The following is a 26,317-nucleotide window of genomic DNA, read 5'->3' as shown; positions in this document are numbered from 1 at the left end:
TCAGACTGCTGTCTTGTTTGAAAAGCAGATGTTGTGTATGTATTTGGTCTGTTTGGAAAAGGCTACTTCCCAAATGGCACCTTATATCCTACATAGTGCGATACTTTTGACCAGAGCCCCTATATATCGCACTACTTCAGACCAGGGCCCATAGGGCTCTGATCAAAAGTAGTGCACTATTTAGGGAATAGGAATCCATTTGGGACATAACCAAAATCTGGTTTCTGAGAAAACACGTGATGTATTTCATAATGTTCCTCCAATGCCAAGACTGGAGTCAGACAAGCTGAAGGGAGGAGAGGTAGGTGGGCTAGAGGGGGTGTTGATGCTGAGGCCTTGTCCCAAATGGTACCCTCTTCCCTATAGGCCTTGGTTAAAAGTAGTGCACTATGTAAGGAATAGGGTGCCATTTGAGATACGGAAACCTGTTCTCTTGGAGCTGCAGAGCCCAGAGAGAGAACCTCCCACTCTCAGACTGGAGCAACATAGATTTACAGATAGATCACTTCTACAGTATTTTGTTTTATTTTCCTGTGCAAGTTTGGGGTTGAGACAATTAATGAAGACTCTTGTTCCAGTGGCATGATACAGATCAGACGGTAAAGCAGAAAGATGAGGAACACACTGCTTCTGATCATGTCTGCACTGACTGCAGTTAGTGGGCAGAGGCCAACGTAAGTTATGTTCTGTCCATGCTAATTCTTTGTAGATACAGTATATTTTACTTGTATCATTGGTCATGCTCATTTTATGTCATGTCGCAGTCCTAAAAAATTACCACCATTTGTGTGTGTGTGAGCGCTTGTGCTTGTTCGTGCGTGTGTTTGTTTGTGTTCATGTGTGCTTGTGTTCATGTGTGCGTGTGTGTTTGTGTTCATGTGTGCTTGTGTTCATGTGTGCGTGTGTGTGTGTGTTCATGTGTGCGTGTGTGTGTGTTCGTGTGTGTGTGTGTGTGTGTGTTCGTGTGTGTGTGTGTTTGTGTGTTCGTGTGTGTGTGTGTGTGTGTTCATGTGTGTGTGTGTGTGTGTTCGTGTGTGTGTGTGTTTGTGTGTGCGTGTGTGTTTGTGTTCATGTGTGCGTGTGTGTGTGTGTTCATGTGTGTGTGTGTTCGTGTGTGTGTGTGTTTGTGTTCATGTGTGCGTGTGTGTTTGTTTGTGTTCATGTGTGTGTTTGTGTTCATGTGTGTGTGTGTGTGTTCATGTGTGTGTGTGTGTGTGTTCGTGTGTGTGTGTGTTTGTGTGTGCGTGTGTGTTTGTGTTCATGTGTGCGTGTGTGTGTGTGTTCATGTGTGTGTGTGTTCGTGTGTGTGTGTGTTTGTGTGTTCGTGTGTGTGTGTGTGTGTGTTCATGTGTGTGTGTGTGTGTGTTCGTGTGTGTGTGTGTTTGTGTGTGCGTGTGTGTTTGTGTTCATGTGTGCGTGTGTGTGTGTGTTCATGTGTGTGTGTGTTCGTGTGTGTGTGTGTTTGTGTTCATGTGTGCGTGTGTGTTTGTTTGTGTTCATGTGTGTGTTTGTGTTCATGTGTGTGTGTGTGTGTTCGTGTGTGTGTGTGTTCGTGTGTGTGTGTGTTCATGTGTGTGTGTGTGTGTGTGTGTGTGTGTGTGTGTGTGTTTGTTTGTGTTCGTGTGTGTGTGTTCATGTGTGCTTGTGTTTGCAGATGTCTCATCACTGCTCCCAACATAGTCCACCTGGGAGTAGAGGAGACAGTGACAGTACAGCTGCAGGGAGCTATCAAGCCTACACAGTACACTCTGTACTTCCTGTACCAAACCGCCAATAATAAAGTTCTGTCTGAAAAAAAGCATGTAACTCTCAATGAAGCCAATGGCTATCAGGCGGTTGTGAAAATGAGGGTAGGTATACAGAAGGCTAACCTCTTTTCATGCCCTATGGAACTACTGGAACATGCATTTAAATGATTCTGCCTCTATTCTCATGTTTTATAGGTAATTCCTAGCCTGTACGAAGAGGCAATCAAAAGCATAAGAAAAAGAAAGAAGATTGTGCCATTTATCCAACTGGCTACAGAGACCAATGATGATTTTCTTCCCAAAAAAAAAACAATCCTTTTGTCAACAAAAAAGGGTTATGTCTTCATTCAGACAAACAAACCAATCTACAATCCAGGAGAGAATGGTAGTGTAAAATAACATTACACATGGTTTTAGTTATACATTCAGCCTAATCCCAATTTGTCCTTTTCCAGTCAATTTCAGGGTCTTCACGCTAGACAACTATCTGCTGCCTGTTGATGAAAGCATCAATGTCAAGATATTTGTAAGTTTGCAAGACATCTATCTGCATGTTAAAGTTGTTTTATTGTGTTATCTTAACTCTCTGTTCTCTAAATAACATGAACTGTCTCTCTACAGAACTCCAAAGGCCTGCTGGTGTACAACCAGGTTCTACACTCCAGTAAACTCCTTCAGAGGAACATAATGATCCCTGACGTTGAGACGTAAGTAGGATGTTGACATAAAATCTATGGAACACAGGACATCAGTAGCATTGACCACTACTCCTCTGCCCATATGAATCAGGGCTGGCCATTGGAGGATTGTTGCCGCTTTTACCAACTATCCCATGTCCAACTCTTCAGTGGAGTTTGAGGTCAAAGAATATGGTGAGTAATCTAAAGTAGGTTGTCTGACAGTATGATACGGCCCAACAAGCTTCCCCTCTGTTTCTTTCAGTTCTTCCTATGTTTGAGGTGAAGATAGCAGCTTTGAAACCATATTATTTGCTGACAGAGGATTCCTTTCAATTCAACGTCTCTGCAAGGTGAGATTGTTGAAGCAGATTGCGTTAATGGACTGTTTTGTGAATTGTTCATACATTTTACATTTACATTTGAGTAATTTAGCAGACACTCTTATCCAGAGCGACTTACAGTAGTGAGTGCATACATATCCATACTTTTTTTTCATAGTGTGCCAAATACATGTGTGTTGATTGCAGGTACACCTATGGCAAAGGTGTCAATGGCATAGCTTATGTGAGATTTGGACTAATCAATCAAGAAGGCAAAAGAACACATCTACCTGGCCTAGAAAACAAGACTTCTGTGAGTTTACTTTATCATCTCAAAGCTTTACATAAAAAAACACAACATTAAAGTCAATGTTTCTGATTGTAGAGTTATTGTTTCCATTGACTTTTATTTTTTTCTGATGAGCCATTTGTGAACTTATTTCTTGTGTATTGTAGATCCAAGACGGCATCGCCAGCATTACGCTGCCAACTGAAGACCTGCGTGGGAAAGCAGGAAAGCAAAGTATCCCACACATGGAGGGATACAATCTGTACATAGCTGTTACAGCTTTAGAAACAGCAAGTAAGTTCTTCATTCAGTCAGATAAAACATGACCATGCCAGCAGATCCAGGTGTTTTCTCTAGGACATACAACAATGACCTTCTCTCTCCTCTCTCTCTCTGCATTCTCTCTCTCCTCTCTTTCTCTCTCTCTCTCTCTCTCTCTCGTTCTCTCTCGTTCTCTCTCTCTCTCTCTCTCTTTCTCTCTCTCTCTCTCTCTCTCTCTCTCTCTCTCTCTCTCCTCTCTCTCTCTCTCCTCTCTCTCTCTGCATTCTCTCTCTTGTACTCTCTCTCTCTCTCTTGTACTCTCTCTCTCGTTCTCTCTCATTCTCTCTCTCTCGTTCTCTCTCATTCTCTCTCTCTCTCCCTCTCTCTCTCTCCCTCTCTCTCCTCTCTCTCTCTGCATTCTCTCTCTTGTACTCTCTCTCTCTCTCTTGTACTCTCTCTCTCGTTCTCTCCTCTCTCTCTCTCAGGTGGAGATCTAGAAGAAGCTGAGAGCACTTCAGTAAAGATAGTGACGTCTCCATACATCATTGACATGTCTAAGACTAAGGAATACTTCACACCTGGAGGAAAGTTCTCTATCCTGGTACAGTGTGGTCGTTTCTACACTCAAAGACAAACATTAACACCACAGAATAAAATATAATTGTATTCATTCAGGACATCATATTGAGATTAGCAAATCCCTTTTCCAAATGAGATGTACAATAGTTATCAGTGTCATCAATTGTATTTGCTTTACCATTTAGAGTATGACTGTATCTGCAGTCATAGTCTACTGGGCATATGCTGCATGTTTCCTTCTCAGGCCACCACCACCCACCCAGATGGATCCCCAGCCCCTGACCTCCGTATGAGGGCTTCAGTTTCAGTGACCTCTGTAGAAGGCACACAATCTGTGAAGATGGAGGGATCCGGTAACTCTAAGGGTGAGGCTGTTCTCGCCTTCGAAGTGCCCAAACTGGCCACGTCTATGGATATCAAGGTACAGGACAGACACAGAGAACTTTCAATCAACACTCTATTTCCCATGCAGTTTGACAAGCATAATATGTCTCTAAGCTCTATGTGGTCAGCAGAAAGGTAGTGCACTAAATAGGGAATATAGTGTCGTTTGAGACACAGTCACTATTTGATGTGATGTCATATTGACGATCTGTTCCTCTCTCTCCAGATGTTTGCTGAGGGAGCGGAGGAGGAGGTAATAGTGGGTGATGCCAAAATGACAGTGTCAGCAGTCCAGTCTGAGGGGAACAGCTACCTGAGTGTAGAGATAGAACATGTCACCCTGGAGCCTGGAGGAACCATGACGGTCACTCTCAGAGACATCACCCCTCCAGGCACCCCACGACCAGCCTACATCTACTATATGGTAACATACTGGAGTATCAGTCCATTCTAATAATAGATGGAAATGACCATTTACCACTTCTGCAACATACTTTATCTGTGCATAGCTTCAAGTTTTCAGACATTGCAGTAGACTGGGATTGTCATAGCTGTAGTTTGTCTGTAACCAACATAAATATAAGCACTTTGGGGGTTGAGAAATGAACCATTTCAATATCTGTAGTTAAGAGTAATAATGTGTTATTTCCTCTGTTTCCATTCTTTCAGGTCCTGAGTAAGGGCAGAGTGGTCCAGATGAACAGGGTCCAGAGGACTGAGCTGACCACCTTCAGTCTGCCCTACAGTCTTGACCTGGTCCCCTCCTTCAGACTGGTGGCCTACTACTTCACACAGGCACCAGGGAAGACTACCATAGTGGCTGACTCTGTATGGGCGGATGCCAAAGATATCTGCAAAGGACAGGTTCTGTAGTTGCTGCTTGTTTCTCTGCTTCTACTCTTTGTTTTATTATTATTCATATTTAGGGGCAGATCAGCTGTAATATTGGAGATAGATTGTAGTTTCCATCAATGTAATTGTCTGCATCATTTCCAATCCCCCATATATTTTTTTGTAAATATAAATATACATACATATACACACACATACATTCATATATACATACATTTATTTTTTAAATATATTTCCCATTATTATTTTCCGCTGACTTACCGAGTTAAAGAAAGGTTAAATAAAATTGAAATAAAAATGTTTTTCCGCTAACCTTTCCACCCTTCCCGTAATTGGAGTAAACTAATGAACAAGAACACTTAGGCTTCTACTTTCAGCTTATACACACTATATATATTTTACGGACACAATCTATTTTACAATAGTTACATTTAGTTTGTTTTTAGTCTTGCCTTCCTCTACCCTCAACCTTTCCCATCTCAACCTTTCCCATCTCAACCTTTCCCATCTCAACCTTTCCCATCTCAACCTTCCATCTCAACCTTTCCCATCTCAACCTTTCCCATCTCAACCTTTCCCATCTCAACCTTCCCATCTCAACCTTTCCCATCTCAACCTTCCCATCTCAACCTTTCCATCTCAACCTTTCCCATCTCAACCTTTCCCATCTCAACCTTTCCCATCTCAACCTTTCCCATCTCAACCTTTCCCATCTCAACCTTTCCCATCTCAACCTCTCCCATCTCAACCTTTCCCATCTCAACCTCTCCCATCTCAACCTTCCCATCTCAACCTTTCCCATCTCACCTTTCCCATCTCAACCTTCCCATCTCAACCTTTCCCATCTCAACCTTTCCCATCTCAACCTTTCCCATCTCAACCTTTCCCATCTCAACCTTTCCCATCTCAACCTCTCCCATCTCAACCTTTCCCATCTCAACCTTTCCCATCTCACCTCTCCCATCTCAACCTTTCCCATCTCAACCTTTCCCATCTCAACCTTTCCCATCTCAACCTCTCCCATCTCAACCTCTACCCTCAACCTCTCCCATCTCAACCTTTCCCATCTCAACCTTTCCCATCTCAACCTTTCCCATCTCAACCTTTCCCATCTCAACCTCTCCCATCTCAACCTTTCCCATCTCAACCTTTCCCATCTCAACCTCTCCCATCTCAACCTTTCCCATCTCAACCTTCTCCCATCTCAACTTTCCATCTCAACCTTCCCATCTCAACCTCTCCCATCTCAACCTCTACCTCAACCTCTCCCATCTCAACCTTTCCCATCTCAACCTTTCCCATCTCAACCTTTCCCATCTCACCTTTCCCATCTCAACCTTCCCATCTCAACCTTTCCCATCTCAACCTCTCCCATCTCAACCTTCCCATCTCAACCTTCCCATCTCAACCTCTCCCATCTCAACCTTTCCCATCTCAACCTCTACCATCTCAACCTCTCCCATCTCAACCTTTACCACTCAACCTCTCCCATCTCAACCTTTCCCATCTCAACCTTTCCCATCTCAACCTTCCCATCTCAACCTTCCTCCCTCTCCATCCAACTCTCCCATCTCAACCTCTCCCATCTCAACCTCTCCCATCTCAACCTTCCCATCTCCCATCTCAACTTTCCCATCTCAACCTTTCCCATCTCAACCTTTCCCATCTCAACCTTCCCATCTCAACCTCTCCCATCTCAACCTCTCCCATCTCAACCTTTCCCATCTCAACCCTCTACCTAACCTTCCCATCTCAACCTTCCCATCTCAACCTTCCCATCTCAACCTCTCCCATCTCAACCTCTCCCATCTCAACCTCTCCCATCTCAACCTTCCCATCTCACCTCTCCCATCTCAACCTTTCCCATCTCAACCTCTCCCATCTCAACCTTTCCCATCTCACCCTCTCCCATCTCAACCTTTCCCATCTCACCTTTCCCATCTCAACCTCTCCCATCTCAACCTTCCCATCTCAACCTCTCCCATCTCAACCTTTCCCATCTCAACCTTCCCATCTCAACCTTCTCCCATCTCAACCTCTCCCATCTCAACCTCTCCCATCTCAACCTTCCCATCTCAACCTCTCCCATCTCAACCTTTCCCATCTCAACCTCTCCCATCTCAACCTCTCCATCTCAACCTTTCCCATCTCAACCTTTCCATCTCAACCTCTCCCATCTCAACCTCTCCCATCTCAACCTCTCCCATCTCAACCTCTCCCTCTCAACCTTTGCCCATCTCAACCTCTCCCATCTCAACCTTTCCCATCTCAACCTCTCCCATCTCAACCTTTCCATCTCAACCTCTCCCATCTCAACCTCTCCCATCTCAACCTCTCCCATCTCAACCTCTCCCATCTCAACCTCTCCCATCTCAACCTTCCCATCTCAACCTCTCCCATCTCAACCTTTCCCATCTCAACCTTTCCCATCTCAACCTCTCCCATCTCAACCTCTCCCATCTCAACCTCTCCCATCTCAACCTCTCCCATCTCAACCTCTCCCATCTCAACCTTTCCCATCTCAACCTCTCCCATCTCAACCTCTCCCATCTCAACCTTTCCCATCTCAACCTCTCCCATCTCAACCTCTCCCATCCAGTTTGATTTATATTTGTAACTGTGCCGTTTCACAACAGTTCTGAACCTATATACATTTTACAGACCCCGTACATTTTACATTGGTTATCTTGTTGTTATTAGTCCCACCCTTCAGCTCCATTCAACCCCTCCCATTCATCTCTTAACACCATCCATATTACATTTATATTTGCTATATATTATTCAACTGTGCTGTGATGCTTCACAAAAGTACTGAACTTTTCTATTCTCAAAGCTTCTACAGATTGTAAATTAAAGGTAAACATTTGTGCTAAAAGTATTATTATATTATTGATTGATTGACTATGACTTTTCAAATCACCCAGTATTGCTATCTGTAGCTTAGTTCCAGCTAAATGCTGCAATTCTTCATCCATTCTACTTCTACTCTTACTACAATTAGACAATTTAAACAATTTTATTGAGTTACAGTTCACATAAGGAAATCACTCAATTGAAATAAATTCATTAGGCCCTAATCTATGGATTTCACATGACTGGGTAGGGGTGCAGCCGTGGGTGGGTCTGGGAGCCAGGCCCAGCCATCCAGAATGATTTTTTCTCCACAAAAGGGCTTTATTACAGACATAATACTCCTCAGTTTCATCAGCTGTCCGGGTGGCTGGTCTCAGATGATCCCGCAGGTGAAGAAGTCAGATGTAGAGGTCCTGGGCTAGGGTGGTTGCAAGCGGTCTGCATTTGTGAGGCCGGTTGGACATACTGCCAACTTCTCTAAAATTATGTTGGAGAAATTAACATTCAATTCTCTGACAAAAGCTCTGGTGGACATTCCTGCATCCAGCATCCCAATTGCACGCTCCCTCAAAACTTGAGACATCTGTGGCATTGTGTTGTGTGACAAAACTGCACATTTTACAGTGGTCTTTTATTGTCCCCAGCACAAGGTGCACCTGTGTAATGATCATGCTGTTTAATCAGCTTCTTGATATGCCACACCTGTCAGGTGGATGGATTGTCTTGTTGAAGGAGAAATGCTCACTAACAGGGATGTAAACAAATGTGTGCTTAAAATATGAAGGAAATAAGCTTTTTGTACATTTGGAACATTTCTGGGATCTTAGCACATGAAACATGGGACCAGCACTTTACACGCTGCATTATATTTTTGTTCAGTATAGATTTGCATGGAGGCATAATGTGATATCTTTGGTGTTGTGTTTTCAGATTGAGATCCTTCCATTTAAAGAGCATAAACCAGCTGACTTGGTGACTGTGGTGGTCCGTACAGACCAGGGAGACAAGGTAGCTCTGGCTGCTGTAGATACAGCTGTTTACATCCTCAACAAGAACAACAAACTCACTCCTGAGAAGGTACAGAGCCTCTGTCTTACCAGGTTTCATGAATAGATACAGTACAGTTGAAGTCGGAAGTTTACATACACTTAAGTTGGAGTCATTAAAACCTATAAATTAAAAAACTATAATTTTGGCAAGTCGTTTAGGACATGTACTTTGTGCATGACACAAGTCATTTTTCCAACAATTGTTTACAGACAGATTATTTCACTTATAATTAATTCACTGTATCACAATACCTTCAAACTCAGTGCCTCTTTGCTTGACATCATGGGAAAATCGAAAGAAATCAGCCAAGACCTCAGAAAAAAAATCTGGCTCATCCTTAGGAGCAATTTCCAAACACCTGAAGGTACCACATTCCTCTGTACAAACAATAGTACCCAAGTATAAACACCATGGGACCACGCAGCCGTCATACCGCTCAGGAAGGAGACGCGTTCTGTCTCCTAGAGATGAACGTACTTTGGTGCGAAAAGTCCAAATCAAATCCCAAACAACAGCAAAGGACCTTGTGAAGATGCTGGAGGAAACAGGTACAAAAGTATCTATATCCACAGTAAAACGAGTCTTATATCAACATAACCTGAAAGACCGCTCAGCAAGGAAGAAGCCACTGCTCCAAAACCGCCATAAAAAAAGCCAGACTATGGTTTGCAACTGCACATGGAGACAAAGATTGTACTTTTTGGAGAAATGTCCTCTGGTCTGTTGAAACCAAAATAGAACTGTTTGGCCATAATGACCATCATTATGTTTGGAGGAAAAAGGGGGATGCTTGCAAGGTGAAGAACACCATCCCAACCGTGAAGCACAAACCTGACCTACAAACCTGACTCAGTTACACCAGCTCTCTCAGGGGGAATGGGCCAAAATTCACCCAACTTATTGTGGGAAGCTTGTGGAAGGCTACCCGAAACGTTTGACCCAAGTTAAAAATGTTAAGGCAATTCTACGAGATATTAATTGAGTGTATGTAAACTTATGACCCACTGAGAATGTGATGAAGGAAATAAAAGCTGAAATAAATCATTCTCTCTACTATTATTCAGACATTTCACATTCTTAAAATAAAGTGGTGATCCTAACTGACCTAAGACAGGGAATTTTTACTAGGATTAAATGTCAGGAATAGTGAAAAACTGAGTTTAAATGTATATGAGTTTGATGAGTTAGACTGTGAGTTAGACTGATGAGTTTCAGAAGAAATTTTCTGGCTATTTTAAATCCGCAATCGAACCCACAAATGCTGATGCTCCAGCTACTCAACTAGTCTAAAGAAGGCCAGTTTAATTGCTTCTTTAATCAGAACAACAGTTTTTAGCTGTGTTAACATAATTGCAAAAGGGTTTTCTAATGATCAATTAGCCTTTTAAAATGATTCACTTGGATTAGCTAAGACAACGTGCCATTGGAACACAGGAGTGATGGTTGCTGATAATGGGCCTCTGTACGCCTATGTAGATATTCTATAAAACATCTGCCATTTCCAGCTACAATAATAATTTACAACATTAACAATGTCTACACTGTATTTCTGATCAATTTGATGTTATTTTAATGGACAAAAAAAAATTGTTTTTCTTTCAAAAACAAAACATTTCTAAGTGACCCCAAACTTTTGAAAGGCAGTGTATGTATCCCCTGTATGTACAGGACAGTATGTACTGTATTTATATGATTCTACTGTATGTACATGACAGTATGTACTGTTATATGTATCTACTGCATGTACAGGACAGTATGTACTGTAATATGTATCTACTGCATGTACAGGACAGTATGTACTGTTATATGTATCTACTGCATGTACAGGACAGTATGTACTGTTATATGTATCTACTGCATGTACAGGACAGTATGTACTGTAATATGTATCTACTGCATGTACAGGACAGTATGTACTGTTATATGTATCTACTGCATGTACAGGACAGTATGTATTTGTCTACCAGGGAGAATGGGATATCCAAAAGACAAATCTCTGTTGTTCATGCAGTAAATGGACCAATAAAGTAATCTTCTTCTTTAGATGTTTGCCTACATGAACTCCTATGACCTGGCGTGTTCTATGGGAGGGGGCAGGAACTCCCAGTCTGTGTTACAGGACGCTGGGCTCGCCTTTATAACCAACTGTGGAGATACAGAGGGTCACGTGAGAAAGGGTACGGTTTACATTCAGACATTTAACTCGTTATAATACTGAATGAATAGCACATGTTTCTGATTGGTAAAAGCACACCACAGCAGCTGTGTTCATTGATGGAGTTTATTTCACCCAATATTGTAAAATTATTTTTCTTTTGTCCTCTGATAACCAGATTACTCCTGTAACGACAAAAGTAAAAGACGGAAGAGAGCCCTGAACCATCACCAGGCTTTCTCTGACATCAGTAGGTGTAGCAGTAGCCTCTCCTATTCTCCCTCCATCTTCTGAGCATGCTGCTTTCACTCTTATGGTGTATCGGGAATTATTAGTTACAGAATATGGAGAGTGCTCCATAGGATACATTTCAATAATCCTTTCATTTACAAATGTTCAGATATGTTTCAGAAAAAGTCTTCCTTAGCATATTACATTTATTAGCTAGACATCATTTATTAGCTAGACATCATTTATTAGCTAGACACATTGTTCTTATCTGCAGTCAACAGGTACCAGGAGCCAGTGGAGAAGAGGTGTTGTCACGATGGGGCCAGGTTTAACAGCCTGGGTCTGTCCTGTGAGAGTCGTCATTCTAAAACCATCCACAAGTCTGCTCCGTGTCGCACTGCCTTCCTCAAGTGCTGCAGAGATGCCACCATGCTGAGGAGAAACATCACAAAGAGAAAAAACACACACAGCCTGGCTAAAAGTACAGTATTGTATTATATTATTATATTAGTAGTTGGAATGTCAATAGCATCTCAGAAGTATCTCACAAGCTAAAGATTCTTGTGGTGCATTTAAGGCACGAGGGGGTGTGGTATATGCCCGACGCAACACGGATACAGCCCTTAGTCATGGTATATTGGCCATATACAACAAACCTCAGAGTGCCTTATTGCTATTATAAACTGGTTACCAATGTAATTGGAACAATATAAATAAATGTTTTGTCATACCCAGTGTATACGGTCTGATATACCACGACTTAAGCCAATCAGCATTCAGGGTTCAAACCACCCAGTTTCTAACCACTAATATAGAACTTCTTAGATTAGTCAATACTTTTTTGTATTGATTGAGCTGAAATGTGTCCTCTTCCCTGTCCTCCTATTTAGCGTCTGATGATATTGGTGAGGAAGAAGAGGCCATAGATGAGGTGTCTGTCCACCTCCGCTCCTATTTCCCTCAGACCTGGATGTGGGGCATCGTTGATGTGGGGCCCTCTGGTCTCGTAAGGTAACATGGTAACCTGCAACATCTACATCACAAATTATACCCTATTCCCTATATAGTGCACTACCGGCCCTGGTCTAAAGTAGTGCACTATATAGGGAATAGGGTGCCATTTGGGACATAGACCAGGACAGTCATGACTGGGACCAGGAGTTTTCCCTGACCATGTGAACTTACTGGGTAAAACTTGGGGACCAATATAGTGTAACAAGTACGGTATATTAGGAATGACATGATGTTGTAGGTTATTATTTTCAGACACAGTGTTGCTGTCCCTGACTCCATCACTACCTGGGAGGTTCAAGCAGTGGGAATCTCTAAAACAAAAGGCAGGTCACCTCTTCCATCTAACCTAAGACCATTACACTAGCCTAGTCCTAAATATATGTGTGCTCTTGCAAACTCATTTTAGCTGTCATTGTCAAGCCAACCATGACAACGAGTGACAAAAAGATGGCATGATAGCACAAACAGACTTTCAGAGGACAGTCATCAAGTGGTTAATGTTAGTGTTGATTCTCCCTTCAGGGTTTTGTATAGCAGAGCCCAAGCCTCTGGTGGTGTTTCAGGACTTCTTTGTATCTCTCAGACTTCCCTATTCTGTGAAGAGAAATGAACAGCTACAGATGAAAGCTGTGGTGTTCAACTACAGAACCGACTGTATGGAGGTAACTAGTGTTGTAAAAACAATATATTTGAGTCCAAAATGCCTCCAACAGCCATTTATACAAATAAACTGCAGTTGCAGACATTTTTATTTGCAGATTCCTTTGATAGACAATTTGACTATACTTACATCTACTACAATGTATATGTGTTTCTCTCTGTGAAGGTGACAGTGGAGCTGGTGTGGGTGGAGGGTCTGTGCAGTGCAGGGGGAGACAGAGGGGACAAGCAAGTGGTCACAGTACCAGGTAACTCTGCTGTCCCTGTCTACTTCACCGTGGTTCCTCTGGTCATAGGAAACATCCCTATCCATGTGGACGCCTACACTAAGACGGCCCGCGACCAGGTCAAGAAGGACCTCAAAGTCACGGTATGAACACCTCTCTCCCTCTAATATACAGTAGTGCTTCAGTATGTCTCTATGATACATGTGTACATTAGGCTACATGTGGTTCTCACTTCTTTATTGTGCTGAACACCACTGTTTTTCTCCCATTATTATACAAAAGTTACAGTACAGATGTAGAATCTTAATTTGATTACCCTGTTGCACGATTACTATCCTGCAATGCAGGACATTTAAAATGGGTAGTATATTATAGGTTTAAAAAGGCTATCCACTTTGACATTTCTGACTTGATTTTCCGTTACAAAAACAGTTGCAACCCCTACAAAAATGTCCATTAATTATAATTCACACATGAATTCACATTTCCTGTTGCTGCAGGATAATCTTCCTGCTGTAGCAATCTGGCTCAAATTAAGATCCAACATCTGTATATGTCTGTATAAACAATGAACGCTCACATTTTGTTCTGTTATACAGGGGGAAGGGGAACTGGTCTCATTACAACAAGAATACAACATTGACGGGAAAGGTAATGTTGTCTTTCTAAACACGTGAAACCTGTAGTAAAAGTGACATTTATGCAAACAAGCCTCATCAGACCATTGAGTTAAAACAGTCTCTCCATTTCTTATCTATGTCACACAGCTGCCAAGTCAATCGAGCTTGAAATTCCACCTCCTCCTAATGCTGTCCCTGGACTGGAATCTGACACCTACATCAGTGTCAAAGGAAAGGAGGGTCGATAAATACTGTAGTCAGACTTTCTGCTAGTGTGGAACATATACTGTGTTGGGTCTGTAGTACTGTATGTATTTACATTGACATTTTTAACATTTTGGTCCATGAGATATTATTTCAGACTACGAGTTTTCCCTGACCGGTTTTTCCAGACCAATCTCCAGGGCTAGTTTACTGCTATAACAGGGAAACCTCTCCCATCACACCCCATGTAGGTGGTGTGATGGGAGAGTCAGTGGAGAACTGTTTAAACCTAGATGGAGTGGACCAGCTCATCTCCCTTCCCAAGGGGTGTGCGGAGCAGACCATGGTCACCATGTCTCCAGCCATCCACGCCATGAGATACCTGGACGCTACTGGACAGTGGGTCGACCTAAAGGCTGAACGCAGAGATGAAGCCCAAGCCATGATACAGGCTGGTGAGGGGACACTGGGAGAATTTAAGTTAGTCCCCTTTGAGACATCTACCCTTGTGGGAATCAAATGGTTGAAATGAATTGATTCTTTCTCTTTCCAAGGTTACGGCAGAATCCTGACCTTCAAGAAGACCGATGGATCCTATGGAGCTTTCCTGTCAACTCCAAGCAGTGTTTGGTTGACAGCCTTTATAGCCAAGGAGTTGTCCCAGTGCAGGGACGTGATTTCAGTGGAGGACTCCTACATCCAACAGTCTATTTCCTACCTGGTGTCTAAACAGCTGTCCAGTGGAGGCTTCACTGACCCTAACCCACTCTATGACCGCACCATGCAGGAAAGAATGCTTTATTCGTCCATTCAAGACAGAAATATGATTTATGCTGTACCCTACCCCTCAGAAATACACATTAGGTTGGAGAGGCTGGGGGCAGCCACACTGTGCCGCCAGTTGAGAAGTTTAGGGGTTAAGTGCTTTTCTCAAGGGCACAACAGCAGGAGATCTTGTCTTTCTAGGATGTGTCACTGTCAACCATCTAGCAGTCGACTCAAATATCGTCCAAATTTCTTTCTGCCCGGGCTGGGTAGCAATCGCGCCCCTATAACCTCTAAGTTGGGGCTACCGAGTGGCGCAGTGTTCTAAGGCACTGCATCTCAGTGCTAGAGGCGTCACTACAGACCCTGGTTAGATTCTAGGCCGTATCACAACCGGCCGTGATTGGGAGACACATAGGGTGGCGCACAATTGGCCCAGTGTCGTCCGGGTTAGGGTTTGGCCGGGCTAGGCCGTAATTGTAAATAAGAATGTATTCTTAACTGAGTTGCCAAGTTAAATAAAGGTTTAAAAAAAAGTATAATAAAGCATGACCCAAATGTTCTTTATGTCCGGACCATGCAGGTACCATACCATACAATATGATGTCTTTACCTGTCTGCTATCTCTCCATTCCCTCACCTCAGGGTGGAGTGGGAGGGCTTGAGGGAGAGGTGTCTCTGACGGCGTTTGTTCTGATAGCCATGAACCACGCTGTGGCACTGTACCCTGGAGGAAAAGGCTCAGAAATGGTAATACATCCATTCAACTAAGTCACGGACATAACCTTTACATCACCTAACTTATCATCACTGACTTACTAAAAGTTGTGTAATTATGATCCCGAAGGGGCAAGTTGGTTTTGCAACAATATGATCCAGAATAAAGCAACATGCCTTTTTGTGTCTGTTGTGATAATGTTTAACTAATGCATTTGTTGTTTCTAATGCTAAATCTATCCACCATTTCCTGTGTTAGAGGCAGGCTATGGAGCAGGCTAAGGCCTACCTGGAGTCGAAGCTGGACTCCCTTCAGAGGCCCTTTTCTGTTGCCATCACCTCCTACGCCCTCTCTCTAACCTCACCTGGTGGAGACAGTGCCTCCATGGCTCAGACCAAACTCAGGGCCTTGGCACACAGTGATAATGGTCAGTACCTTGTTACTTTACTAGTCATCTAGGGCTACGGGTTGCCTAGTTGTCTAATTACTTCAGAAGTTGTCTATATCAGAAAGGCTCTATTCATCTAAAGTGTGTTTGTACTGTTTTAACCCATTCCTTTGGACTTCAACCTGCTTTGATTACTAGCGCCTGTAAAGTATTACAGGTAGTGGCTGGAGAAAAAGTCAGGATAAGGTCTTCTGGGTAGACATTGATTCCCTGGTCTGTATGATCATTGAGGGAAGGTAGACATACACAATGACAACATTTAAACAGCAGAGGGCGCCATATTATTGATTATGTCTCCCCTGCAATGTTATATGGCTAAGGACATACTGTAGCTGCTAAACATACTGCATATCTCCCCTGCAGAAGCAGATACATGTCACTGGGAGGCCAGTGATGCTCTGAGGCTGAGCGGGGAGACGAGGGCCAATCAGGTGCCCCAGGCCCAGGCTATCTCCGTGGAGACCACAGCTTACGCCCTGCTCCAGACAGTGGCGGAGGGAGACATGACGTACGCGACGTGCATCGCCCGCTGGCTCACTGAGCAGAGACAGTATGGAGGAGGGTTCCGCTCTACACAGGTAGGTACTGGAGGTCAAGACACCAGTAGACAGACAGGTAGGTACTGTAGGACAAGCCACCAGTAGACAGACAGGTAGGTACTGTAGGACAAGCCACCAGTAGACAGACTGGTAGGTACTGTAGGACAAGCCACCAGTAGACAGACAGGTAGGTACTGTAGGACAAGCCACCAGTAGACAGACAGGTAAGTACTGTAACATTATGATCGGGAGCTCGGAGTTATCACTGACCACTTGACTTGACCTCGAGAAAATCCTGGCCCTAGTTATATACTTTTCTCTCCCTCTTTCTCTCTCATCCCTTTTCTTTCTTTTTCTGTCCCGTCTTTCTCTTTCTTTCTTTGTCCCCTCTCTCCTTCTCCTTTGTCCCCTCTCTCCTCCTTTGTCCCCTCTCTCCTCCTTTGTCCCCCTCTCCTTCTCCTTTGTCCCCCTCTCCTTCTCCTTTGTCCCTCTCTCCTTCTCCTTTGTCCCCTCTCTCCTCCTTTGTCCCCTCTCTCCTTCTCCTTTGTCCCCTCTCTCCTCCTTTGTCCCCCTCTCCTTCTCCTTTGTCCCTCTCTCCTTCTCCTTTGTCCCCTCTCTCCTCCTTTGTCCCTCTCTCCTTCTCCTTTGTCCCCTCTCTCCTCCTTTGTCCCTCTCTCCTTCTCCTTTGTCCCCTCTCTCCTCCTTTGTCCCCCTCTCCTTCTCCTTTGTCCCTCTCTCCTTCTCCTTTGTCCCCTCTCTCCTCCTTTGTCCCTCTCTCCTTCTCCTTTGTCCCCTCTCCTCCTTTGTCCCCCTCTCCTTCTCCTTTGTCCCCTCTCTCCTCCTTTGTCCCTCTCTCCTTCTCCTTTGTCCCCTCTCTCCTCCTTTGTCCCTCTCTCCTTCTCCTTTGTCCCCTCTCTCCTCCTTTGTCCCCCTCTCCTTCTCCTTTGTCCCCTCTCTCCTCCTTTGTCCCCTCTCTCCTTCTCCTTTGTCCCCTCTCCTCCTTTGTCCCCCTCTCCTTCTCCTTTGTCCCCTCTCTCCTTCTCCTGTGTCCCCTCTCTCCTCCTTTGTCCCTCTCTCCTTCTCCTTTGTCCCCTCTCTCCTCCTTTGTCCCCCTCTCCTTCTCCTTTGTCCCCTCTCTCCTCCTTTGTCCCTCTCTCCTTCTCCTTTGTCCCCTCTCTCCTCCTTTGTCCCCCTCTCCTTCTCCTTTGTCCCTCTCTCCTTCTCCTTTGTCCCCTCTCTCCTCCTTTGTCCCTCTCTCCTTCTCCTTTGTCCCCTCTCTCCTCCTTTGTCCCCCTCTCCTTCTCCTTTGTCCCCTCTCTCCTCCTTTGTCCCCTCTCTCCTCCTTTTTCCCTCTCTCCTTCTCCTTTGTCCCCTCTCTCCTCCTTTGTCCCCCTCTCCTTCTCCTTTGTCCCCTCTCTCCTCCTTTGTCCCTCTCTCCTTCTCCTTTGTCCCCTCTCTCCTCCTTTGTCCCCCTCTCCTTCTCCTTTGTCCCCTCTCTCCTTCTCCTTTGTCCCCTCTCTCCTTCTCCTTTGTCCCCTCTCTCCTTCTCCTTTGTCCCCTCTCTCCTTCTCCTTTGTCCCCTCTCTCCTTCTCCTTTGTCCCCTCTCTCCTCCTCCTTTGTCCCCTCTCTCCTCCTCCTTTGTCCCCTCTCTCCTTCTCCTTTGTCCCCTCTCTCCTTCTCCTTTGTCCCCTCTCTCCTTCTCCTTTGTCCCCTCTCTCCTTCTCCTTTGTCCCCTCTCTCCTTCTCCTTTGTCCCCTCTCTCCTTCTCCTTTGTCCCCTCTCTCCTTCTCCTTTGTCCCCTCTCTCCCTCCAACAGGATACAGTTGTAGCTCTTGAGGCTCTAGCTAAGTACAGTATCAAGGACAATGATGTTCAGGACTTGGACCTTAATGTTGAGATGTGTTACCAAAACGGCAGCAAGCAGAGAGTTCATCTTACGAAGCGTAATGCCCTGACCCTATCTGCCTTCCAGGTGAGATTGAGTTTAGAATTCAAGCAGTGCTCTGATTGAACTTTCTCAAATTCTGTTTTACATCTACTAATCTCTGTGTTGTCTGGTTTGTCTTGGCAGGTGAACCAAGGAAGCCAGATCACTATTAACACAGAGGGTAAGGGAAATGGGACCTTATCAGTAAGTAAATTCAGTAAATAGATTTAAAATTAAATGATGATGATTCTAACATTGTAAGACTGTCTGAATCTCAACGCATGTGTCCACAGTGTTTGTTTAATGTCATCAGGTGGTCCAGACCTACAGAACTCTGGAGAGCATGGACTTGTACTGTAGTTTCTACAGTCTCAATGTCTCAGTGGAGGGAGAGGTTAAGTACAGAAGTAAGTTTCAGTCAGAATGCATCTATAAACACTAAACACATTTGCTGGAGTGCTGCTTGAAAACATAAAATGATGTTTGTTTTTTAAATGTAAAATGACAGAAAAAGCGGACGATGGTCCTGAGCTAGACGACTATTATAACTATGAGTCTGACGGGGTTGGGAACCCTAGTGATGAGCCAATGAGCAGGATGGAATGGTTTGACCTGCGCACACGCAGGAAGAGACACACCCCACAGGAGGAGGAGAGGGAGAAGTCCCTAGTCTACACTGTGTGTGTGGGGTGAGTACAGGTGTCTGTCTGCATGCATGCATGCATGCATGCATACATACATACATGCATGCATAGGGTGGGATGAGTGGATATATGGTTCTCTCTCTCCTCTCGTCTCCTACAGACTGACCAGTGGTAATTCTACAGGCATGGTCATCGTGGACATCTCCCTTCTCAGTGGACTCAAACCTAACATGCAGGATCTGGAGGAGGTACAGTAGGCCTACATGTAATGTTGATTTACATTTTTGCCATCCAGCAGACGCTCTTATACACAGTCAGTGCATTCAACTATGGGCTCGATTCAATCTGTAGTGCTGAAGTTCCACCATACAGCACAATTGAAATTTGAAGGCAATGTTTCCGCGTTCGTAGAGACTGCATTCACGGTAAATGCTGCATATGCAGGAAAACTGAAATCCATTTTACCTAATTTCTTACCAGCATGTCACCTGTGCAACTAGAGGCAAACTAATTCTAGACCACCTTTACTCCACACACAGAGACGCATACAAAGCTCTCCCTCGCCCTCCCTTTGGCAAATCTGACCATAACTCTATCCTCCTGATTCCTGCTTACAAGCAAAAACTCAAACAGGAAGTAACAGTGATGCGCTTAATACGGAAGTGTTCCAATGAAGCGGTTGCTTTTATACAGGACTGTTTCACTAGCACAGACTGGAATATTTTCCAGGATTCATCCGATGTCATTGAGGAGTTTATCACATTAATAAGTGCATCGACAATGACCGTACGTACATAACCCAGCCAGAAGCCATGGATTACAGGCAACATCTGCACTGAGCTAAAGGATAGAGCTGCCACTTTCAAGGAGCGGGACACTAATCCGGACGCTTATAATAAATACCGTTACGCCCTCAGGCAAAGCATCAGGACCAAGATCAAATCCTACTTTATTGGCTCTAATGGTCGTCGGATGTGGCAGAGCTTGCAACCTATCATGGATTACAAAGGGAAACACAGCGGTGAGCTGTCCAGTGACGCGAGCCTACCAGGCGAGCTAAACACATTCTATGCTCTCTTCGAGGCTAGCAACACTGAATCATGCTGTTCCTGACACCATGGGTGATCACACTCGTGTGAGTGTGATGTGAGTAAGACCTTTAAACAAGCTAATATTCAAAAGGCCGCAGGGCCAGATGGATTACCAGGACGCATACTCAGAGCATGCGCAAGTGTCTTCACTGAATTGTTCAACCTCTCCCTGACCCAGTCTGTAATACCTACATGTTTCAAGTGACCCTCAACATGGCGGCCCCTCAGGGATATGTGCTTAGACCCCTCCTGTAGTCCCTGTTCACCCACGACTGGCTGTGTATGACTCCAACACCATCATTAAGTTTGGTAGGCCTGATCACCAATGACGATGAGACAGCCTATAGGGCAGAGGTAGTGCGTATGGCCCAGTACATCACTGGGGTCGAGCTCCCTGCCATCCAGGACCTCTATACCAGGCGGTGTCAGAGGAAGGCCCTAAAGATTGTCAGACTCCAGCCAGCGGTGTCATAGACTGTCCTCTCTGATTACTCATTGTTTATTTATTTCTTGTGTTATTATTTTTCTATTATTTCACCCTCAAAAAATCTACATTGTTGGGAAGGACCCGTAGGTTAGCATTTCACTGTTAGTCTACACCTGTTGTTTACAAAGCGTGTGACAAATACGATTTGATATGTCGGCTCAATTGAAAATTACCTTTAAATTTCAAGCTGTAGTGCAGATCTTCAGCGCCACAGATTGAATCGAGCCCTACGTTTAGTAGGAAAAACAACCACTTATCACAGTTATTACATGTAATCCCTTTGAAATATCTGAGATCAGCAGAATCAGTTCCAGGAAGAAAACACATTTTAGCGATTCACATTGACATGTTGTCAAACTATATAATGATGTCTTTTTCGATTTCTCTCCTCTAGAATGTAAAGGGTACTGAGAAATACATTGACCATTATGACATCGCCCCAAATAAAGTGTTCCTCTACTTCGCTGAGGTAAGACCTTTTGTATCCAAAGCCACGACATCAATCAGCTATGACTACTGTACAACTCCTATAGTGTGATTCGCCAAAGAGTTCTCGTGTTCCCGGCCAAGGCTGTCCTCTCTACCCTCGGAGGCTGTATTGTCACTATGTATTCCAGATCACAGAGGAACCACAGTGTGTAGCGTTCCGGGCCAAACAGATCAGTCCCATGGGCCTGGTGCAGCCCGCTGCTGCTGTGGTCTATGACTACTACAACCCAGGTATACCACCATGTTTAGTTTAGGGTATATGAAGGCAATGGTTGTAATGTATCTGGAAGGTCCATGGGGCTGGTGCAGCCTGGTGAGGCTTTAGGCCCTGGTCAAATGTAGTGCACAATAAAGAGAATAGGATGCCGTATGGGACACAGCCATCGTCTGAGTGACTAATGCTGAACTATGTCCCGACAGAGAGGAGATGCACTGTGTTCTACAGCTCACCCCAGAAGAGCAACATGATCGCCAAGATCTGTCAGGACAATATGTGCTCCTGTGCAGAGGGTATGTGCACTCCTTCCAGCTAATATTTTGATAGTGCCTGAACTATTTTGAACTATTGTGTATCTAGTTTTTATTTGCTTTGTCTCAGGTGGCTGCCCAAAGAAGAAAGTCACGTACAGTAAAGACATGGAGAAAGAGACTCGCAGGAGCTTTGCTTGTTTCTCTCCCATTGTAAATTATGGTGAGTTTATACCTGGAACCCAAATATTCTCTTCTTTCTAATGTGCTGTAGTTGGTACTAACACCCCTTCATGTTGCCCTTCTGACAGTGTACGTCGTCACGTTTGTCAACTCATCCGATGATGGAGTCTTTCAACATTACACCACATTACTGACCAAAGTCCTACAGACAGGTGAGTGTTCTACAATATTACAGTTTGCATCCCAAAAGGCAGCCTATTTCTTATATGCACTACTTTGGATGGGTCCTGATCAAAAGTAGTGCACTATATAGGGAAAAGAGTGCCATTTGGTACTTGAACATTCTCTTGAAGTATAATTTCCTTAACATTATTCTTGTTCTGGTTCTCTGCTATGCCAGGTAAAGACGTGATACAAACTGGAGCAGTGAGAGACATGATCAAGCGTAAAGCCTGTGATGAGTTTGACATGAAGACTGACAGGAACTACCTGATCATGGGTAGAGATGGGACCATCTCTGACACCACTGACCACAGTGGGAAGTAAGTGATGGGATGCATCCCAAATGGTACCCTATTCCCTATATAGTGCACTACTTTTAACCAGGGTTCATAGGGCTTTGGTCAAAAGTAGTGCTACATGTAATAAAATAATAATAATTAGGTGGGTGTTATATGTACAAGTGTGTATTATACCAATGTGTGAATTGGAAATTCATTTTTTGCATCTCTCAACTCCCCCTGAGACACATTTGGAGAGTGGGGTCACAGCCAGGGTCAAAAGTAGTGCACCATGTATGGAATAGGGTTCCATTTGGGACATTAGTCTTCCTTTTCAATTAACTATACAGTATGTGTCAATATATTGTAAGACAACATTGATATAATACATGGAATCATCAGGTAACAAAAGACAGCAATAGAGGATATTTATTACAATATTGTTGAATTGAGATACTGTAAAGGTTTATCCCTACTTGGGCCCTAGATTGTCATTTCTTAATTGGGAAATGTACACTACATGTACAGTGTAGAATGGGAGACTATTCCAGTGCAGTTTGAGTGAGAGACTCCAATGCTGTCCACCCTAGTCCTGTATTACTAAATGCTGTCCACCCTAGTCCTGTATTACTAAATGCTGTCCACCCTAGTCCTGTATTACTAAATGCTGTCCACCCTAGTCCTGTATTACTAAATGTTTTCCACCCTAGTCCTGTATTACTAAATGCTGTCCACCCTAGTCCTGTATTACTAAATGTTGTCCACTCTAGTCCTGTATTACTAAATGTTTTCCACCCTAGTCCTGTATTACTAAATGTTGTCCACCCCAGGCCTGTATTACTAAATGTTGTCCACCCCAGGCCTGTATAACTAAATGTTGTCCACCCCAGGCCTGTATAACTAAACGTTGTCCACCCCAGGCCTGTATAACTAAATGTTGTCCACCCCAGGCCTGTATAACTAAACGTTGTCCACCCCAGGCCTGTATAACTAAACGTTGTCCACCCCAGGCCTGTATAACTAAACGTTGTCCACCCCAGGCCTGTATAACTAAATGTTGTCCACCCCAGGCCTGTATAACTAAATGTTGTCCACCCCAGGCCTGTATAACTAAATGCTGTCTTCCGTAGGCCTGTCTATGTCCTGGATAATGAGATGTGGTTGGAGGAGATTCCAGAGGAGAGGAAGTGTAAAGCTACTAAGAACCGTAAAGCCTGTAACATGCTCAAGGACTTCATGAAACAGTACGAGGTCAACCAGTGTTCAATATAACCCTTGGTTGCCTTCAGTGAACATCCAGATAGAAATATATTATATAGAACAGACATGTTTGGCTGTCATTGGGAATAGGGAAATATGTTGGCTCTATGCAACACATTTCTATCAGAAACGTTCCAGAAAGTTGTGGCTCTTGAACATCACGTGACCCAGGATGACTGTCCTGGACAACAGAGAGAGACTGTGATACAGAGAAGGATATAGGTTTGGTATGAATAGAGGAAAGCAGACAGCACACTCAGTATCTCCATAAACCATGTGCTTTTATTACCAGTGCATATTCACAAAGAAGATTGAGTGACATATTTTTGAAACACAAAGAGATGATGTGTCTAATACTCCTTAATAAAAACAACCTGTGATAGACTGTGTAGCCAGTTTGGCATGACGTCAGAGAGGTTATAGGGACTCTATTTTGGCACCAAGGGTGCTGTGTTGTTACAGTGGTGACCACCAGGGGGTGTGAGAGCACTATAGCTCATCTAATGCTAATGAAACCCTCTGGACAATAGTGGTATTAAAGAAATGCTATGAACTGTGATAACCAGGCAATGAAACATTGTAACTCTAGTCCTTCAACACACACTGAAGCTGTTGATACATTCACACTGTGGCTTCTGAAAACAAACGATATAAATGGTAAATCTACTGTTGACAGTGTTTAAGACTGAAACCCAGAAGTTAGTCAAATATCTAATGTAGTTTTGCATGTTCAATAACACTAAGTAATATAATCATTGGTATTGGTTTTCAATATGTACTCCAACTTGTCACAATTCAAAACACACTTCTATGTATTTTTTGGCAAATCAAATCTTTCAAATTCTAAATCTTCATTGTTTGTTCTACTAATCCCCTCAAAGTGGCTAAGGGTTTTTACTATATATGGAGACAAATGACAAAGGCGTGAATTTCAAAAAAATAAAACACATCAAATTAGAAAAATAATTAGTAAATGCTGAACTAGTGTATAAAATAAAATAAATTAGCAATTCCATGTTTGAATTTTTTTCCTTTTTAAAAAGATCAGATAACAAAGTTTATAATAATTCTGCTGCTCACATATGCAATAATCATGACACATCTCTTCTCCAGCTGAACTCCTGTTTTAAAAAGCACACTTTAGGACAGCTGCCGTACATAGAAACGCTGGAATGCCAGACTGCTGTTCTCGGATTAACCAAAAGATATGCGTTTTCAAATGAAAGCACAGATAAAGCTGCATAATGATCCATTGTACACAGTTATGCATACACAATTCATACAGCAAATCAATGCACAGATGGTAATGACTTTTTATATGTGAGATGGCTATAAGTTAAGTCAGTTTGCTCTTAGATACAACTGAAAGAGAAATTATGTTTCAAAAGCTTTTGCTTTGCGACGCTGGTTGGTTTCACTGTAAGCACATTGTTCGTTGCACTTAAACCATGGCGAAGAAACAGTTTAGAAACGCCACTTGTCGTCACGTCTGAGTTAATAACAAGGTAAAGATCAAACTTCATGCATTGGGGACGAGCTCCTTCACAACATGGCTCAATTATTATACACGTACTTCAACCCATCACTGATCTGGTCTCCTAATATCAGTTACACTATATACACACTTCATATCTCCTTCATACCTCCTTGTAGTTTCACATCAATGACTGAACAAAGAGGTAAATACACTCTACACAAATAGGCTGCATCCCAAATGGCATAGTGCACTACTTTTGACCAGAGCCCAATGGGCCCAGGTCAAAAGTAGTGAACTACACAAAGAATAGGGTGCCATTTCAGACTCAGTAAACTCCATAACACAGCACAAGGAGGAGTCAACGGGGGTTATATTGTTACTTCATGATGTTGGGGGGCTCAGAGAACACTAACTGGATGAGGTGGATCTGATCAGATGTGCAAATCAAAAAGGACAGCTATGGGAAAGATCATTGCACCTGTATATTATGTATAGTACATTGGTTTGTGTCGTTGCTCAGTGCTAACACGTGCACTGACCTGGGGGCAAAAATACATACATTAGATCAAATACTTTCCAATACTTCAAGTGCTGCACTTGATTTGGTTTGCCTGAACCAATGGAACAGTCCCAAAAGCGCAAACTCAAATAAACAGGTAAATCAAGCACATCCCAAACACTTAAAATAGTTTCAAGTATCTGTCTTATTTTTGGACCCAGGTCGGGCTGTGGTTGGTTTGTCTGTCCGGCACAGATCTGGGGTACATCCCAAATGGAAACCTATTCCTTATATAGTGCACTACTTTTGACCAGAGCCCTATGGGTTTCTGTTAAGAAGTAGTGCACTATGAAGAGAATAGGGAGCCATTTGGGACACACATGGGAGTGGTAGGCCTGCAACAGACCGTCCCAAAAGCAATGGTTCTACCTACTGCAGGTAGCGGTAAACCTTGAAGCAGTGGTTGCCAGAGTCAGCCACAGCCACGTGTCCATCAGAGGTGAGAGACAGGCCCTGTGGACCATAGAGAGGGTCTGCTGTGGTGTTGATGTAGGACAGGAACGACCCGGAACTATCAAACACCTGCAGGACAATACAAAAACAAGGTCAGGGTCAGCTGTACTCATAATAAGTTACATTACTTATGATCATATTCTTTTTGATCGAACTCGAAAGAGTAAATCAAATATAATGA

The 26,317-nt window shown here is 43.6% G+C and overlaps 2 protein-coding genes across 4 annotated transcripts in view; one reads left to right on the top strand and one right to left on the bottom strand.

Annotated features, from left to right (window-relative positions):
• The first annotated feature begins 452 nt into the window (after positions 1-452).
• LOC109909104 (complement C4) lies at positions 453-24,031 on the top strand. Its single transcript, XM_020508022.2, has 40 exons — positions 453-674; positions 1,655-1,850; positions 1,944-2,133; positions 2,204-2,274; positions 2,370-2,455; positions 2,538-2,620; positions 2,691-2,778; positions 2,956-3,061; positions 3,205-3,331; positions 3,784-3,899; positions 4,122-4,298; positions 4,488-4,685; positions 4,931-5,125; positions 8,897-9,043; positions 11,061-11,193; positions 11,350-11,421; positions 11,677-11,883; positions 12,293-12,413; positions 12,669-12,739; positions 12,939-13,078; positions 13,243-13,446; positions 13,903-13,954; positions 14,071-14,154; positions 14,379-14,582; positions 14,682-14,914; positions 15,538-15,642; positions 15,869-16,037; positions 16,422-16,636; positions 18,415-18,570; positions 18,670-18,729; positions 18,839-18,932; positions 19,034-19,214; positions 19,330-19,417; positions 21,142-21,216; positions 21,365-21,467; positions 21,657-21,746; positions 21,835-21,927; positions 22,016-22,099; positions 22,288-22,429; positions 23,518-24,031. Exons 1-40 carry the CDS (start codon positions 613-615, stop codon positions 23,657-23,659), a joined length of 5,160 nt encoding a protein of 1,719 aa, XP_020363611.1. The 5' UTR covers positions 453-612; the 3' UTR covers positions 23,660-24,031.
• Positions 23,910-26,317, bottom strand: part of LOC109909416 (tripartite motif-containing protein 3) — a 46,095-nt gene continuing 43,687 nt past the window's right edge. For all 3 annotated transcript variants that reach the window (XM_031795800.1, XM_031795801.1, XM_031795802.1), the window contains exon 15: positions 23,910-26,205. In XM_031795800.1, the coding sequence (XP_031651660.1) occupies positions 26,053-26,205 (153 nt within the window). In that variant the 3' untranslated portion in view covers positions 23,910-26,052. The remainder of the gene's footprint in view (positions 26,206-26,317) is intronic.

The sequence above is a fragment of the Oncorhynchus kisutch genome, linkage group LG18 (assembly GCF_002021735.2).
Source record: "Oncorhynchus kisutch isolate 150728-3 linkage group LG18, Okis_V2, whole genome shotgun sequence".
NCBI lineage: Eukaryota > Metazoa > Chordata > Actinopteri > Salmoniformes > Salmonidae > Oncorhynchus > Oncorhynchus kisutch.
This window is presented reverse-complemented; position numbering and strand designations above follow the sequence as displayed.

Bases quoted from the DNA above. Each gene is read 5' to 3' on its own strand.
- LOC109909104 (XM_020508022.2), top strand. From the start codon at position 613: ATGAGGAACACACTGCTTCTGATCATGTCTGCACTGACTGCAGTTAGT. The intron at 12,740-12,938 runs GCAGGTCACCTC...TTCTCCCTTCAG, and splicing joins GGGAATCTCTAAAACAAAAG to GGTTTTGTATAGCAGAGCCC. The intron at 19,215-19,329 runs GTGAGTACAGGT...CGTCTCCTACAG, and splicing joins GTCTACACTGTGTGTGTGGG to ACTGACCAGTGGTAATTCTA.